Source organism: Lepisosteus platostomus, chromosome 3, assembly GCF_059453375.1.
Source record: "Lepisosteus platostomus isolate fLepPlt1 chromosome 3, fLepPlt1.hap1, whole genome shotgun sequence".
NCBI classification, from domain to species: Eukaryota; Metazoa; Chordata; class Actinopteri; order Semionotiformes; family Lepisosteidae; genus Lepisosteus; species Lepisosteus platostomus.
Window position 1 is genome coordinate 37,276,269 of NC_142613.1, and position 19,563 is coordinate 37,295,831.

Here is a 19,563-nt window from a genome sequence, read left to right on the forward strand (position 1 = left end):
GAAGCAAAGACACCCAACTATCAGTTGATCTGCTGTATGGAAGACAAAAATCAGATCCTCTTTGTGGATCTGCTTTTGTGGAATGAGTATGGAACTGTAAGGTTTCAGAATTTTTGGGATGTGCTTTTTATGTGATGAGTCTCATTTGAAATGAAAAGTCTCAGTTTCATTTGACAACATTTTGTGAAGTGTCTCAGTGTGAGCAGCTTAGCTATATTATAGTACTACAGTATTGGCTTTAAAGAAGTTAGTTACCAACTCAGAAAACAGCAAAGATTTTGTTTTGTTTTTCTTACACTGTAAAAATAGAATACTGTTTTTATAATTTATGGTTGCATTTGTGTCTGTTTTCCCAGGCCTACCAATGTTAAAGATGAAAAAAGAAGAAAGAAAACACAACGTTTCGGCTGTGGAGCCATCTTCAGGTGTAAGCTTACACCGGAAGAAGGCTCTACAGCCGAACATTGTGTTGACTTTCTTCTCTTTTCAGCATGGGATAAACCTATTACTTGTTCCTTTGCAGCCCACGCAAGCTGATGCAGCTACCCACCTGAACTACTTCAATCTTAAAGATGCCTATTACAATGGTACAACACATTGTGTATTACAACTAACACAAACTGTACTCCACTTGTTTTTTCATTTAGGAAAAAGCACATTTCTTACTTGTGGGAGAATGTAACAAGCTACTCGGCCATGTGGTTGAAGCTGATGCTTTGGCTTCCTTCAAGAACTGGCTGGATGTGATCCTAAGATCAATAAGCTACCAAATGGGCCAGATGGACCAAATAGCCTCCTCTCATTTACAACAGTTATGTTCAAATATCTTTTAGATTTCATTTTCAGATTTAAAAAAAATCTTATCTATTAAACATATATAACAAACACTTGAGATCCATTGAACACAGACAAGAGATTTATCTCATATTTTAGTTAAATTTCCAGTCAGCTTGATTCTCTTCCTCATAACAGGGTATAATTTGCATTTAACAACTGACTGGTTGATATTTTTAACTAGAAAAGAGGCCTTACATTGAGACAAAGGGAAATCAGAGCTCATACAACAGGTGCAATTCACCATTTTTTCGTGTTTTGTGAACTTAAAAATACTGCCCCTTCAACCTTATTATTAGCCCCGTACATTATTCCTTACTCTTCAGTTTCCTCTACTGCAGATGTCACCATTTCATGCTTCACTTTACAGTTTTACAGCAAGAGAAAAAAGGGGATTTCCAAACTGTCACTGAGTGGTATTTTTGGTCCAGGAAGTTAACGTTAAAATAACTTTCAGCTCTTCTTTCATCTTAGATATTCCTATTACATAGTCTCCCATTGTGTAGATTCTTAATCTTGTGCTTTAGGCTCTGAGATGTTCGCTGATATTGGCTCTAACTGAACATAACTCAAATTCTATCTTTTGCACATAATACTTTTAAAAGGAAAATACTACTTTTATTACACTCAATGAAAAACACACCCAAGAAGAACTGAACACACATTGAACAAGATAATACCATAGTTTAATATTGTGCCTTTTTCCATCTGTTTATTTCAAGTTTGACAAAGTATGTTTAAGGTCAAGAACTACAAAATTACTGTAAGTGTACTTATCCCTTAACAGAGTTTTTGGAATAAATACATCTCTTGAAAAAATATAGAGTACTTACTTCATGCAAAAGGTGTGAAAGGCCTCCAATATAATAGCACCTTAGTGAAAATAAATCCTGATGTTTGTATGCCAGAGCAAAAATATAGATGTAGTATGCATAGAAAGTTAAACAATTTCTTTAAAAAATCATCTTAATAACAAATAAGCATATCATACACACCACCCACACGAAAATTAAAGGGTCAACATGGTAAAGTAGTCTCTGTGATCTGAGGATGGGATTCACACCATAAGAACAATAAAGAATCTCATCTACACCTAATCCACTTTATCTGTGGGTTGTTTTCATGCTGTAAAGGTATCATGGTGAGAAAATGTCTCTTTCAGAAATTATTAATTATTATCAAAGAATTAATACATGCCCATCTGTCAAACGATAAGTTTGGTTAGTGTAAATTTAGAGTCAACTAAGTGTGATCTAAAGACTTTAGGATCATCCCCAAGAGGCTGGAAACAAAGTCATCTACAGCCAGCCACTATAATGAATGAGAGGTATAATCCTTATAGCATGAAAACCCAACAGGTGACTGGTGCAGAGCTCTGTCAGAACCTCATAACTTCCACTGAAGTTCTTTGTCAGTGTATACAATTAGTGATCAGTACATGAACACAGAATCCACACTCAACAACCAGTCTGTCTCCTTGTAGCCAGCAAAACAAGGGTCTATCAAACAGGGTCCTCAGAGCAGGGGAAGAGCTTTGTTCTCTTCAGTAATAAATCACATTTCAGATGGCCAAGTGATACATGATGTGGATTATGAATGGAAAGCACCTGTTCATTTTCCAATTCTGTTCTCGAAAAGGGAATGCAGCAGTCATGGCAGTTCAGCTACAGTATGTGAAGGGATCATTACGCTTATCTCCATGTCGTTCGCAGAGAGCGAGTAACTGTTTACACATACACCAAAGGATTTCATTCTACCCATCCTTTGACGGTCACAACTGCCAAGTCCTGTTTTATATCATTCTTAATTTCCTAATTCTTCCTTCCTAGCTCCCTAAACACCAGGCAGGCTTCTGAGAGAACAGGAAAACACCAGGATGGATGGATCTGCAAAGCTGCCTTGGTGTTAACCATACTACGCACTGCTGGTGTGCTTTTGAAAGACATGTTGAATCACATCAACACATCCTCATGAACAACACCCTGAGAAAACAATGATGAAGCTTCGTGCAAGAAGTTCTTACATTTGACTGAGAGCATCCACTGTATTAAACAGCAGTACAGTATATTCTGGCTCAGGTGACTACGATCCCCTTCTTTTTCTGAGCCAGAATGTACAGTACAATCCCATTCTTTTTCTGAGCAAGAATGTACAGTAGTCCTCTTCTTTTCCTAGAGTCATGTGTGTGCTGGGGGGCAGTTTCTCTGCAAGTCCATTTGCTTTTCCACTGATTCTCATTTAAAAACTAAATTATTCATCAAAGTATGACTGTTTCCTTATACTCTGGCGACCCTTTAATTTTAAACATTTAAATAGTCTTCAAGAAACATGCAACAGTAAATGTACAGAATTCTCAGTCTATCCATAGCATATATTTAATTTCCAAATAAATTATCTTTTACATTTTAAGTGACCTTAATTTTTACAGGATAGAATATATAAACTAACTAGTTGGCTAAGGTTATACCCTTTTTTCCTTTTATGACTTCAATTTAAAGCTCTTTAAAATAATGAGCTATTCAGCTGCAAATCATGTGCATTATATGGACAAATAGCAACCCATGTTTAGTCAATATCATTAAAAGAATAACTTCTAAATATCAGGGTGCTGATTCTGTGATATTAATAATTCCTTTGAAATTGAGGCCATTAGTTTATGTAATTTTAAATGGTTTGAAGCAAAGATTATCCTTTATAACATTATTTTCCATCTTAGTTTAAGTAGAAAAGCTCACTTCGAATTTCACATCTACTGTATCACAGTTGCTTGTCAGTGGGTTTATCCACAGGATGAAACTGTTATCAGTTATTTACGTCACTCTGTGCGTAGTGATGATTTTCCAAGTTAAAATGTTCTGAAGTGCAACTATTACAACTTTATTCCAATTTTCAACATGTAGAATTAAAACTGTCTTGCATCTTATGGATTTAAAATAACCTTCATGTTATTTCTCTGGAAATTACTAGAGTAGAGATTTCCCTTACTCATTTCAGCTACAAAGGATTTTCAAGTAGATTTGGCACCATCAGGTGTTTCAAGGGGTCTTAATGCACCCAAGAAGTGGGGTCAAAGCAATAGAATGTGTTCCTCAGTAAGCTATAATAGTCTCCAGACATTCTGTACACCACTGTTGTACAAATAGAACAATTTACCATTGCAACCGAAAAAAGGCTGCATACCCTATAAATGAATTAATATAATAAAACTGCATTATACCTAGGGAATATTATTCTCAGAAAAGTAATATTTCTGTGTGCTGCAACAAGCTGTCAACCACAAAGTAAGATTTCCTAAAGGCCTGCATTGCTGCTTTATCTTTACATATTAAAAATAGAATACAGGTGTCATAAATTACCACACTTGTCCAAAATTAAGACAATCACACATGCAGGGGTGCACTCAAAGCCTCCTAACAGTTGAAGTATCTCAAATTAATTATTGCAGATCTAATACAATCAAAGGAACAGCTCTGGAAAAGAGATTTGAAGTACTAGAAAAATAAAAATAAAGGACAAAATAAGAACTAGAAAGCATAACATAAAATCCACTATGGACAGATGAACTAGAGACTACAGCCTTTACTTCTAATGTATCTTTCTTTACAAGTTAAGGGCTTGATTTCAACATTTGGTGATTGTTCTGGTAATCCAGCTATAATCCAACTTTTTTAAAGATATTTGGAAGAGACATGCATGATCTTTAATGGGCACACTTCTATAATTCAGACACAATCTGACAATACTGCTAGCACACACTGCACTGACAAATGCATGAAAAGGAATCAAACATTGAGCACAGGTTTCAATGATCATGTATATGAAGAAGACTTAATTTGTGAAATTACTGAAATACACAGACAAATTTGAATGGTTTCATGTTTTTTATAGAATAAACAAAAGGAAATTATACACAGACAACAGTAACACACTAATACGCTGTGGCATTTTTTCTTACATTCTGAAATACATTTGCACCAGTTTTATGGCACTGTATTCAGAATTAAAACAAAACCAACAAAAAATGATTTTTCGTTACTTGTTTTAAATTACCACTGAGCTGGAAGGGTTACCACTCTATTTACAATTTAACTTCAGCTCCACTCTACAATTATTGCACAGTAAGCCACAGAGGGCAAGTAATGGTCTGTTCCCCAAAGTGTCTGAACCCCATAGAAAATAGGACAATAGCATAAACACAGCAAATAAAGAAGTCTCTCATACACTGCGTGTTCAATCACATAGATTTGCCTTCTTTGTTGTGCCCACACAAATTTGTGGCCATAGGATGCAGTAAGGAAACACAGGGCAGCCTCACTGCTGAAATGAAGAAACGTGAGTATCTAGGTTTGCATATTCTTCTGTCTATGAACCTGCACAGACAGCCACACTCAGGACAACTTGTTCTCTACAGTGTCATTTGTATTCCCAGTTATTGGACAGTTCAAAACAATAGTAGGATACATTTCCTACCAACTACAAACCCATTTCCCTTTAATCGAAAGAGCCACTGCCATTTATCCAATCTCTGTCCTTGAAGTTTTTGAAACCTCTCTCTGAAGCACCAAAGTTCAAAGTGCCCTGAAAGTGCCGACAAGAGATCCTGCAGCATATTCCTGCCACAGACTTAGTATGCCAACTGGAAATGACCACCCCCTCATTTAGACAATTGTCTCTACTCCTATCAGCTTTGGCGTAAGGATTCTGGGAGTAACACCATTGTTGAGATCTTCTTCAAACTCCAACAGCTGTCCCATGAAGTTGAGATTTGGAGATATAATTGGTCTCCTTGTCTTAACAAACTTGTATGCATCCGTCATAGTCATCCGTGTGTGCTTCATCAAGTACGCTATTACAATGGTGGCTGATCGGGAAACACCAGCTTGGCAGTGAATGAGGAGCCCCTTTCTGCTCTGGTGTGCTTCCTCTGGAAAATAAGAAAAAGGAGAAGATGGACTATTAAATTCCATTAAGAGAAAAACAAAACTTAAGAAATGGTTTATTAAAACCAATAAAATTAAAAATAGAAAAAAAAAACATACTCTATCAACTTGTTGCGGTAATTGTCCAAGATAAGCAGATAAAGAAAAGGCCATTTTTTGTGATTCATATACTGTATATAGAAGGCATAGTAAATTCACTATCAGTAACCCTAGGCAGGAAATACAAGAGTTACTTTTAGTACAGTGTGTTTGCCATAACTATCCCTGGACGGGAACCGGTTCTACAATATCCTGTAGGACTCTCTCACACTCGCTTACATATTTTTTCTCTTAGACAGTAGACTATTATTCCACATTAAAAAACCAGTTCATCCCATCTACTAAAACAAGATGCATGCTTCTGGAGTGCCTGAAGGAAAAGATTGATCCATGAAACGCAGGAAAAACGATCTAATCTGTATAACTGAGATATGTATTAAAAAACTCCACTCCATATCACATTGACCAATACACTGCATTTTTAAACAAAATGTTTACTGCATCACAATAATATCAATCTAATGGTTTGGGAAAAGGAACGTGTATATTATGGCTCAAAATATTTACAATAAAGGTCTACTAACACTACATTGTAAATTATACCATACTGTTTATATTTATTATTTACCATTTGAAATATGAAATTGAGGGGCTTAATCACAGGTATTTTATATCTAAAATACATTATGTAACTGGCATATAATTTAAAAGATTCTTTAAATCCCAAATCTTTAAGAGAAAAAGGGAAAGAAATATAATTATTTTCTTTGTCATGGTTTTCTGTAACAATTTGCATAATTAGTAGCTTTCACCTATATGATATTGTTGTGACAGATCAAAATACCAACAGACTCTGATACAGACTTAGATACACTAGACACTTTGAGTCTTCTGTATATTCTGAGAACAGTACAAAAGAAAATCAAATATTTTCCTCCATTAAATTAATATTTCACTCAGCTCAAGCAACAATTTGTATTTTCCAGGGAGGATCTCAAGTTAAGATTAATGGAAAATACTGTCATGCAGACTCATAAATTAGTATATTTTGAATTACAACTAAATAATGACTGTCATATTGTGATATTTTTAACATAGCCTAGTCTTTCAAAATTAAATCTGCAGATCTTATTCTCACTCAACCCCTGCAGTACTTCACTCTGTATTTCAAGAATGGTAAAACAAAACCACAGTGTATATTATTAATCTCATCATCTTTTCAAATAATAAGGGAAATGCAACTGACATTTGTCATTAATACAGAGCAACCATCATTGTCTGCATTTAATGCTGTAAAATATTATCTGACACTAATTTTCTAAAAGCATTCAGACATAAAATATGTTTCTGCTCCTCTGAAATGGGAAATGGTTATTTTAAGGAGTAACCCACTAATATTCTATCTCAACAGGAAGCACTTGTAGGATGTGAGGTGTAGAATATTAGACTTCATACAAGACACACCCCACCCTAGAGCTCTACAGCTGCAGGACTAGAACCTTGACAGAACAGGAGAAGCAGCAAGCCAACAAAACAGCATAAAAAGCCTTGATTATTACTTTTAAAACACCAAGAAGTATATGAATGCATAATTTGGGTCAATCAAATTTATACAGTATACTGTATATAAAGACTATGGGAATATACAGTAAGGCAATTTGACTGCAGTGTGTACAGAGCAGTTTCAATTCATGAATATGACTATATAAAAATCCAAAATAGAGAAAATAGAGCTATACAGGTACATTTTATTAAAGCCTTTTATGAGAGAATAAGGCAATGTGTTATCTCACACCTCTTATACCTACTCCTGTTAATGTAAAAAAAACATAGAACTGTAAAATGGACAAATGAATGAGTATTTTGGCCAGTTCCACCCAAGATACATTATTATCAGGATGAAAAAGATCCTTACGCACCGATGAATTCAAACGCCTCTTCAAAGTACTGCCTGAGGTTCTGCTTGTTGCTGTCAGTGGCGGGCAGCCGCTTGTAGTTGAAGAGACCTTTCTCATAGTGGTAGAGAGGCAGGTGAGTGGTGACATTGATGATGTAGCCGATGTTCAGCCTCTGCATCTTCTCCAGGTCCTGAGCGTCATGCTCATTCCCCAGGTAGAGGAAGGGAAGGATGGGGGTGAGCTCCGCATTCTCGATGTCGGGGGTGGAAGGCAGCGAGTGGGGTATTCCTCCCGACACAGCCGAGGCCCCACCGGCGTCCAGGCGCTCGTGCAGCTGCAGGGAGTTGTCACACAGGTTCTCGTGGTTCTGCCTGAAACTGCTGAGCCCACCTGCAGGACAAACCAGACATCACTTTTCTGCTCCTTTGCGGGTTAGCTGGCAAATAGGATGGAAATTCCTAGCAGGAAAACTGTCCAGAGGAAAACGAATGAAATAACAGACAAATCGATTCTTGATATACTCAGATTCTAAATGTAGCTTCGCGTGAGCTGTGAAATGGAACAACATGGGGGGGTGGGGGGGGGACACGAACTGAAACTAGGGTTTAAGAAGACCATTTTGGAAATGTTGTGCTAGTAATGAGTTAAACAAAAGAGATGCTTTTTTGAGACATGTATAAGCCAAACTATGAAGACGTACAAAAAAATATTAACTGTACAATTTCCCCATGCAAACCTCACTACAGGTGTTTCTTACCCAGTTGTCATATTTCCCAGTGTTCGAGCTAAGTAACAGTATAAGACATACAGTAACAGATGGATGGCGTAGATGCTAAAAGCACTTCTGGCTAGAACTCGGGTAGTGTATGTTAGTTTGTTTCTTTTCATACTACACTTACTTTATGTTTCTCACATACACAATATTATATGTTTACTGCAATTAACTGATTAGTCAGCAGTAGCACTCAAACACCAATTCATGGCTGTACATTGGGCACATTTAGTTAAAAGAAATGTAATTCAAGCACATACTATGCTTGAATAATGTGTGAAGACTGCATCCAAAACTAGAAGCTTTTTTCTTCCATTTTAAGGAGATGTATTTGGAGTTGATGGCAGATCGATTTAGTTAATATTCCATCTTTCTTTACTATCCGTAATACTAAACTTCTACTGTATTATTTAAACACTGAACTATTAATGTGATGTTTTATCTTTTTACTTTCACTTGATACCAATCTACCTGTAGTTTACACTATGCCTTTATTACAGAGCTTTCTATGAGAACTCACAGCATTAACTACTTCCAATGCAAACATTTCTCTGTAAGTTTCAAAGTAGTTTTATCTAGCTCTTCCTCATAATATACATAATATTTGCATACTGCTTGCAAAGTAGATATTGTCACTTTTTTTCAGTTAGTCAAATAAGGGCTTTTAAGCACCTGTCAGCATTACATCACCAGCCTTCTCCCCCACCCCCTCCCCATGAGTGCACAGTTGTACTGGAGCACCATAAAACAAAGTAGCTGTTCATGCATTGTCTAGATTACAGAGCTGATGTCATACTAAGTGATGTCATTGTGTGCCCCCAACAAATTGTCGTGGCAACAAGGCAGGTGGGGAGCTCATATCTGCTAAGGGAGGTGTAGTGTACTTTGAACAAGCCATAAACCATTTGAAAAACACCTTTCAGCACATAATCAAATGAGCTACTTTGTCAGTAGCTACTTTTATTCCTGTTCCTTTTCCTCAATGGATCTGTGTTTGAATTAAAAAGAAAAGCAGAAGTAAACACACAGCAAACAAAATTTGGTCTATATGGGAAATACCAACTCATTAATATGGTTCACTTTTTACAAATAAGACTTTTTAACATTCTGTACAATGTACACATAAATACAAATAAAAATTCTTTGTAAAATAATTATTCTAAATATCTAAAAGAATACAGCATATCTTTCAAATTTCAGGCTTAACTAAGAATACCCCAAGAAGAATTATTTTACTCAAACAGTATGAATATGTTGTATTACAGGCAGCACAATAACACAGTGGTTGGCGTAGCTTCCTCGCAGGGCTGTGGCCCTGGGTTCAATTACTGACCTGAGGTACTATCTGCATGGTATTTGTATGTTCTCCCCATGCCTTATGATGGTGTGATGGTGCTTTTCTTTCAGGTGCACAGCTTTCCATGTTAACTCAATGATGTACTGTACAGTATGCACAGTATAGCTACACAATATGAAAACGGTGACAGTGATTACAGTTTAAACCTACCAGTCCAAAAACATAATGGTAGGCTAACTGATAGGAAAACTGGCTCTGATGTGAGTGTGTGAGTGTTTGTATTTGAGTCCATCTACACTGTGATGGACTGGTGTCCATTCCAGGGCAAACCCCACCTTGTGCCCATTGCCATTGTGTATTACAGTACAACCTAGCAAACTTCACTCCTCTGAGGGGCTAGAAAGTATTAATCCTATCAATATAATGGCTCTGTTTATAAATACAATTACATTTCTATCTTAAATATAACTTTCTAGCAGATTTTTAATCTTATTTCAAAATGATTTTATTTGTATGAATTATCAAAACACATTGGTTAATATAAACAGGTGATTATTAAAAGTGATGATTTTAGCGCTTGTTTTTGGTGAGAGACTTGGGAATACATTTTTTTTTAATCAGTCCACTTTCTGATATCACCTCAGAACTCCATTGTACTTTTATCTTTGTATATTTCCACATATGCTGTGTAAATGCATCAAATGACAAACAATAATTACTTAGAATAGGTGCCATTTCCCAAAATACTCCAAAGCTGTCACAGAAAAAGCACCTGTTAGGCTTTTCCCTTTGTTCATTACAAATGAGTTTACTTAGGAAAGTACCCCGTTCTACTTGGCAGGTTTTCAGTGTTACTTTCACTTTTAATCATCCACTTCCTGTGACAGTCTGTAGATTATCACACTATTGAATGTGTTAAGTGTTTGCTTCTGTCATTCTGGATATTTTAGCCAAAAGCAACAATAGTCCAATTTTAGTGGGTACTTTTCCTCTCTCCTAATCTAAGGTCACTGCAACTATCTACAGTATAATAAGGGATCATTCGATGAAGAAAAATGTCCAACATAGACATTGCAAAGTACTACAAATAAAAACATGTTTTTTTTGTAAGAAATAGAGGTGACTGTCCCATGGTCTTCCACCATTCTCATTGATATTTTCCCTTTCCTTCTGAATTACTGTTTACACCCAAACATGACTGATCACTTCAACTGAAAATAGCCATGCATTGTGCCTGCAATTTGTGGAAACATGAACAAAGATGTACAGTGAAAAGAACAAAAAAACAGTATCACCAAACAGATCAAATTCTATGTTTTCTATCCACAAAGATGAAAGACTGAAAGTAATTCACCTCCCTGCTTTTTTTTAGAGCAAAATGTTTTGCAGTCTCACGACTTTAAACTATGTAGGCTTCTGTGGGATAACATAAACAAAGTAACTGAAAGACCAAGGCAAGTAAAGTGGTGTAGACTGTGCAATGCAGGGTAACATTTAACCACATTCTAGGGCTCATTTATGCGTAATTAGCTTGGATATATCAATGAGACATTCAGAACCACATTTCGCAAATTACCCTGAACTAGTTATACCAAATAAGGTTTTAAAAAATCAGATGAATGAGGTAAAAATAGGAATTAATGTAGATTAAAAATGTAAATTGGAATAAAATCCTGAACACTGAGATTGAACAGCAAAACTAATTTTACCAAGTTCTCGAACACGCTCTCATGCATTACTGCAAAATGGGTATTAATAAAAGCCATAGATATAGCTTCCAACATGGATAGTCAAGGGTTAAAAAACCCAGACATGACCCAAGAAATAAAAGGTATATACTGTAAATGTAACAATATGCCCAGCATAAAATAATATAGATTCTATACTCTGGTATCTGTTCTCATTTCTGCAGGTTAGATGGTATTTCAATCAAAAATGCTAAATACATACATAAACTGTACACAAAACACAATAACAGAAACAAACCCCTGAAGAAATCAATTGAGCTACTTTAAAAAGTGATGCCCAAATACTCTTCAATCTAGAAAAAGCAGATAATTATTAACAGGGAACAACACAAAGTCACAATAAAGAAAATTTCAAGAACCTCTTCCACTACTATGTAGTCCAAAAACATTTATTTTGTTTAGTATACACAAACTATTTTTCAACATTGCAACCCGCTCTTCATTCTATTATTATTTTCCCAGTTAGATACTTTGCAACCTCTTATATATATATATTTATTTCCCCTCTCCTTGTGGTGATTGTATAGTAGGTTAGAGTACAGCTGATGGAAGCAATATTTAGAGTGCTATCTATACATCACCCTGCCACAACGAATGACCTATAAGGCTTTGACAAAGACAGCAAATACTAAATGCAAGACTCTACAAGCTCCAAGCCACAGATGAAAATACTGTCAGAGATATGCTTTATCAAAGACTTCCAGGCACCTTTCTAACTCCTAATGTTCATATACAATATGTGTAGGCAGAACAGCAAATTTTGTATGAACACGAGTATGTTTACAGAGATAATGTGGAAGAAAAAGGCAAAAGTGCTCTGAAACACTGAATGATACAATTCAACACCTATCAAAATGCCGGTCAAGTGAGCACAAGAAAACTGTGCCCAAGAGAAAGGTGGTTTGTCCCATTCTGGCAGCTGCAGGAGGTCTTGTGAATGGAGAGTCCACAAAGATGAATACCGCCTGGCGTCAGACGATACCTTTCACCAGAACAACACTTCATTGTCACACACCCCAGTTCAAGTTGATGTCACAGGGCAGATGTGCCACTCAACAAAGGCAGAAAGATTAAAACTTTCAATCTCTTCTAGAAAACATTCAACCACATGCATATATAGTAAATGTTTGAAATTTATCTCCACAGCTGACTAAAGATCATCAATAGTAAAATGCACCCACATCTGCAACAACCATTGACACAAACAGGTTCTTAGGAATTCACCCACATTCCTATGTCTAAATCACTGTATACAGTTTATCACTCTGACAAGGCATTCATTCAAAAATTAACTGATCTTAACTCACGTTACTTTCAGTTTGGCTAACAAGGAGAATTTCACAGTCTTTTTTTTCCAGATTATAATCCCATTTTCAACTGTTCAATACAGCCCAGCAAAAATTCCGAAAGTACGTTTTCAATAGTTGGGTCAAATTCTAGTAACGACTCAAAGAGCTGACAAATATAAAAGTATTGTGTTGTTCATACTGTAGAGATACTTGACCTGGCTAAGGAAATGACAGTGCTGGCTGAAGACCAGGGCTGTCACCATCCCCCTCACTGCTGAGGAATGAGCCAGGGAGGATGCTGCAGCGGTGAAGTTGGTGTGGAGGGAGAAGAGCTAGAAAAGATGTGTGCAGGAAGCATTTATACTTCTGGGGGTGAAAGAACGACATTACGCCTTGAGCTCCTCCTGAACTTCCAGTAAATAACACCTTTAAAACATTCACATTTTCTCACTATTCATTTTACCCCTTTATGCATAATCACTTTTGATTTGCAAATCAGTTGCAAATTATACTCAGGATTACATCATATTATCATTTCTCTAGAGTAGAAGTTTCACACAAGTACAGCGTTGTTCAGTTTCTGAAAAATGTACACTAATTTGACTAACTTCCAAATGAAAGGCCCTTTAGGAAATGTCAGGGTAATTAACTTTAGTTTTAATGGTTTTAAGGGCAATACCGTTTGTTTTGTTTCATTTTGTGACTACCGCAAGGATAGCATGATTTTTTTTTCCAACTAAAATGACTGAAATGTTTATTTACTTTCTGGAAATTGTCATTTTATCTGAGTGACTTAAAAAAGTTAAAAATATCTGCTACTAATTTGTAAAAATTAGTTCTTGAAATTATGCAGCCAAGCAGGATTCAAAGGAACACTGTCACTAATACAGTATGTGTTGTTACACCAAGAACTCTGAAATTCTGGCATCATTTAAATGCCTTACTTAAATCATGTCTAATAATAATACATTGGATATAGGGCCGACAAGGCTATGAAGAGTTATAAAGCAGCCTGCTTACATGGATCAATTTGCTAGCATTTAAAAAATGCATAATCCTAGATTTTATTAAAATTCTGTTATTATACATGTTAGAGTATACAGTATATAAATTACAATTTATATAATATTGATAAATATTGCAGGCTGTCTCTGGTACAGGTTTGGTTTTTAGTCTTACATATTCAACACTGTTTTCCTGGTTTCATTATTCAAGCTGCAGTTCACTCTACTCTAGTCATAAATGATGCAATGGTTTATTTCAGCAAATATCAGTGAAATGTGCACAATGTCCCAGACATTTTGCAGAAGAGCAGGTTAATTTATTTGTATTTTGAAACTTTAACAACTATTTATTTTTACTTTTAACTCTATAAAAAGTTCCATCAATTAAAACCACATCTTTGTCAAATAAATTACACAAATACATCTCTGCCAGTGATCCCAACAGATTTTCACATCTTTATATGAGGATATTCCTTATATTAGATAAAAAAACTGATAGCCTCACACATGTAAGCCATCATTTTTTTATGTTAATGTTGCTTGGATGAGATTTCCACTAAATTTCTGGTGAAAAGATTAATCAGACGTGCCATTTGCCTCTTCTCACCTTTGAATTCAGACAGTATCAATCTCAGATTGCCCTTCCATTAAAGGAACTGGAAATTAAGGCAGTAATTTAAGACCAGTGCCAAGGCCTAAAATGCTCTGATCATATTCTCCCAACGTGATACTGCACCACAGAAACAGCAGCAGTGTGCTTGCAGTTCAGTACCAAAGATGGAGAAAATGGCACTTAACCAGATGCAGCAAGGAAGGCTTCAAAGATAGAACTCACTGTTTACAAACACAAACCAGGCAATGGACAGAGCAGTAAATTACACCAGTCTGTATTGCCAAACAGCCAGAGCAAGCTAAATATAAGCATGTAAGCACTTTCCTTCCTGGTCCTCTTAAAGACTTTATGCTACAAGTACACTTCCATTCTAAAGCAACCAAATTAGATTTTTTTCTAACAGAAAAAAGAGAGATATTAACCTTCACTTCAACATGTTATCAAAACTTAAAAACCAAATTCACACATTAAGTGGCTTTTCATTTAAATGATATCCATTCTACAGTATGTGCAATTACCACACCATTTTATGAAGTAGTTATAAAGTATAGAGCAATCTTACATGCAGCGATTATAAATTTGATGTTAAAACATTGAAATTGCAAATGGAAAGGAAGCCTTTCACCATGTACAATCATAAATCCATTTATACTGGATAATATATACTGTAACTGGATTCCCCTTGCCAGTTCAAAAGGCTGTTTTCTTGGCAACTAAATTTCCCCAGCACACCGAAGCATTGAAATGTCATACTGTATCTCCAGCTGACCCCTGTATATGGTCAATGTTTTGAAAAGTTTATCTTTGATTTATCATCCTACTGAAAACACTGCACAATCACATGGTTCTGAAATATGGATTTTCAAACTTAATTCAAATCATAAACTGCATTCAATTTGTATTTGCATTCAAAACAGACAGTTTCACAGTTTTAAAACTTCAATGCTGTAACCACTGTATAAACTGAAATGTTTTAAAAATACTAAAATACTAAGCACCCCCTTGCTCTGAACTACTGCACAATATTTTAGATGTGTAAAGAAGGGACTTAAACATTTTGAAGTCCACCATAATTGCATATTTCAAATGGCAGAAGAGTCTATAAAAATGCTGCTGTATACTGAGAAATGAAGAGAAATTTGCCATTTTATGGTTGGAATATAACTTACCTTTTATTGAAAAATCACTACATCTCCACTTAAGAAGTGCTTGTAACACCCACCCCACTCCCAATGCCTGTTATACGGTATGCTGCTCCTACAAAATGCTGTAACTACAGTTTCTGAAATGTAGTTTATCTCTTTATCAGAACTGCAAATAAAACATAGAGGTCTACCCTTTCCTTTACACTGACTTCACACAAATCAACTTGTATACCTCCGGTAAATAAGCTTTTTGGTCATTAATGTGCCATGACTGTTCAAGTTTAAAGTGCTTTTAACCACCCTAAAAAAGTGCATACCTTTCAAAACCAGGGGGTCTTTTCCTTCTCTCTTCAATGATTCCAGGACTACATGTAAAGGCTGCGATGGCATCACCCTGCTTGGTTCATTGGTATTCTCATCGTAAACCACAATCTCTTTAGAAAAAATCCTTTTGAAGGAGTCCTTGCCTTCTCTACAAGAGATCAGGTCCAACACAGTGATCTTTCCTTGCTGAAGCCTCCGTCGGCTGATTTTGTCCGAGCAGTTGATATGCACTGCCCCTTGAATGTGACTCTTATTGTACTCCATGAATGGCCGGCAGTCGATGATGACTGTACCTGGGCTTCCCTGGTGGCCTTTGGGGCATCTGGTCATCCTCTTAGCCAGCTCATTGGGGTAGATGACCCGGACAGGGGACAGGGGTTTACCCAAGCCAGATGTTGGGCTTCCAATGCCAGTTGGTGCACTTAGTGCCTCATTGTTGTTGACCATTTGGTTGGTGGGCCCAGAGAAACAGACTCCTGAGCTCAGGTTGGGGCTACTGACACTGACTTGGCTCTGGGTCTGGCTGTCTTTCTCGTAAGTGGTCACCGTGCAACAGCTGGCGCTGCTGCATCCACACGACAACGAACGCGTAGAGCCGTTGGATGAGGGCATATAAGTAAGATTGGTCGCCCTTATCTTCACCACAGTTGTGCTGATGACTGTTTTACTGGTGGTGGTGGTGGTGGTGACAGAATCCAGATAGCTAGTGTCCAGGCAAAGTTTGAGTTCCTGAGGTCTGATTGGCCTTGGCAGTGCCACCACAATTCTGTCGTCTAGAGGAGATGGAGGCATGGGGAGGCTGAAAGCTGGCAATCTATGAAGAACTCAAGAATCCAATCTAGGAGCAATAACAGAAGCCAGTGGCAATTATGTGTTTATCTCTTCCTGCAACACTGGGCAGACATAATTTGGGATTAAAAATCCAATTTTAGAACATGGGACATGCAATTTGTGTTATATGGATTTATTAGTGTCACAAGCACACACCTCTTTTCAATTCATCATTGTTTTCTCTTTACTGGTACAGTATTTCCACATTATGGTACTAAGAACTGTCAAAATGACTACACTTGTTCTAAGTATATGTATTATATATTATGTCAAATACGTTTCTAATACATGTTTAGTATACATACTGTTCAAGTTCATTTGTTTTTGTAAGGCTGCACAGTACAGCATGTATTTAAAAAATAAAAGGAATCGTGTTTATTATTCTGCCCTGCTCATAGAGCCAAAAAAGGAGACACCCAGGCATTGAGACTGATTCTAAATTCATAGCATCCCTCAGCAGCTAAATATACGAAGTGGCATTCCGTTTCAGTATCAGACTCAATAAAACTGGCAATTTATTAATGTTAGCAGATTTACTAAAGGGAAAGCGTATTAAGGTCAGATCAGAGTTCAACTTAATAAGCAGAACGTCAGTGAACAACAGCCTGACAAAACACACTTTGTTCTTCAATTACCTTCACCTTTAAAATAACCCTGGATGAAACAAAACAAGATGCCAACACACTGCGGTCCCTTAACACGCTGCTTCTATTAAAACATCAACATGTAAATTTTAGGTATATTTAAACGTTTCTTTTTTTATGAGGCGTGCATAATTTCTCTACATCACGTCCATCTGATACATAACAGAGATCTTGCAATTTGAAATACACACAATTACATGAAAACTGAAAACATGCATTACATTTAGCAATATGCATGTGGACGTGCAAAGAATACGCACACTTGCATACTATACCTGAGCTATTCTCTACCACAATAAACTATGAAGTTTACTTTTCATCAATTAGAAATGTTATGGAGAATACTAACTTTTTACCCAGACATGAAGTGCATTTTACACAACCATATATTATACATGGCGGTTAAAATCGATTCCGTTCTTGGTAAAGCTGTCATCATATCAATTAAAGAGGAACTACAATGAAAACCTACAGGCAAAAGACTATCTGCCGAAGCTTATAAAACTGCGTAAAGAGAAGGTATGTTTTACACTTACACCTCTTATGTAAGGAAGTAAAAGTGTTTAATACTGGCCAGTAACGATAATTCTACAGAGCACAAAAAAACACTCCTATATAACAACTACATTTTCAAAACTACTACAAATTATATTCAAAAAACGAAAAGTTTCACTTACATTATGGCAAACTGTGTAGACTCCAGACGTCTATGTGCAGCTGGTTTATACTGTATTTATAACTAATGCGTCGCATTCCTCACGCAGCCTGTCCCATTGCTGTGCATCTGCAACATTTTACTTTCTGCCTTAGCTCCGCGTAATGTAATATACAAGAGGGTCAACCAACCTACAAAAGTGCTCTATTCCGATTGATACGGGTAAGAACCAATAGGAACCCTCATTAATATTAAATATAGAATAATGCAAAAGAAAAGCCAACCCAAGAATGGAAGGGTGGAGTTAGACGGGTGTAAAAAAAGACAGTTTGTGGAGGACAGTTGAGTGAACAATGCTCCGGGTTCCGTGTATGAGAACAGGGGTGATGTCATTGGCAACCAATCAAAAGGGTCTGAGCCGGCGCTAGCCAGCTGCACTCTATTTACATACGAGCCGAAATGCTGCGCGGATATATGATTACAAGTGTGTTGAACGTGCGGTCAGCCTGTACAAACTGTCCGCAAATTTTGACGTATTGTAAAAAGAAAAAGAGGATCTTAGCAAACAAACTGGAATAATCCAGCTGAGGTCCGTGTTGATGCTTACACAGGCTACGTTTAGTTTTCCGTTGTTCTTTTCTCCTACAGTAACATGGCTAATACGAATCGATAGTGAGTTTTGTTGGGGAAAATATATTTTTTTTATTTTACAATTTGGTGAAACAACGTAAGTCTAAGTGGGTAATGTGAAAAATGTTTTCGTACGCACTGTATCGTATTTTATTGTACCGTTTCAGACGTGCACAGGTAAATATTAAGTTAGAAGCGATTTGAAACGGAGTGCTGCAACACTGCACATTCACATTACACCTTCCAGGTCAGCCCCATCCTAAAATGAACTTTTGCATTCACTGTTCTGAGTCTAACCGCAGAAGCAGACCCTTCTGTCCCCTTGGTTACAGTCCTTCCAAACAATAAAGCACACTTTTCAGAGTGCAGTAAAAGTGACCCTGAAGTCTTCAAAAAGGGAAAGGAGCAGATATCATTGGTGGTAAATCTTGTGTTCTGGCAGGACTTGCAGTGTGAAAGTGCCAAACTAGCCGTTGAGAGCATGTTCCAGCTGCTAGGACACGTGTTTCAGATAGAAAGTCTCACCAGTATCGTAATGCAATCTAATCCTAATGTGAATATAAGCACATATTTTAATAAGTTTATAATAATGCAGTCTATTTGTTGTTACTGTCCAATCAGCGGCAGTTCTAGTTATTTATAACTACCTAACTGCTGTTGATCAGAGCAAGTGCAAATGAAATTTAGAGACGTAGAATGAAATTCTGGGTAGCATCCTCACAGCACAATTGGCTTCAACTCTAGCCCAGAGTACCTCTTGTATGCAGGTTGTATGATCTCCCTGGGTATATCTCCGTCTTCTCCAAGGTACTCTTCAAAAGATGTGCAGCCTAGGTTAATTTATGGCATCCCATCCTCCAATAGGAGACCTGTTACCTGGCAGACCTAGGCTGGACATGA

At 36.8% G+C, this 19,563-nt stretch overlaps 1 protein-coding gene across 1 annotated transcript; it reads right to left on the bottom strand.

Annotated features, from left to right (window-relative positions):
- Positions 1–1,498: 1,498 nt before the first annotated feature.
- Positions 1,499–18,364, bottom strand: dusp10 (dual specificity phosphatase 10). Its single transcript, XM_088625510.1, has 4 exons — positions 18,056–18,364; positions 15,897–16,741; positions 7,733–8,101; positions 1,499–5,758 (listed from the first exon to the last, which is right to left on the bottom strand). The coding sequence occupies exons 2-4, from the start codon at positions 16,693–16,695 to the stop codon at positions 5,493–5,495; spliced, it is 1,434 nt and encodes a 477-aa protein (XP_088481636.1). The 5' UTR covers positions 16,696–16,741; positions 18,056–18,364; the 3' UTR covers positions 1,499–5,492.
- Between the last annotated feature and the right edge of the window lie 1,199 nt (positions 18,365–19,563).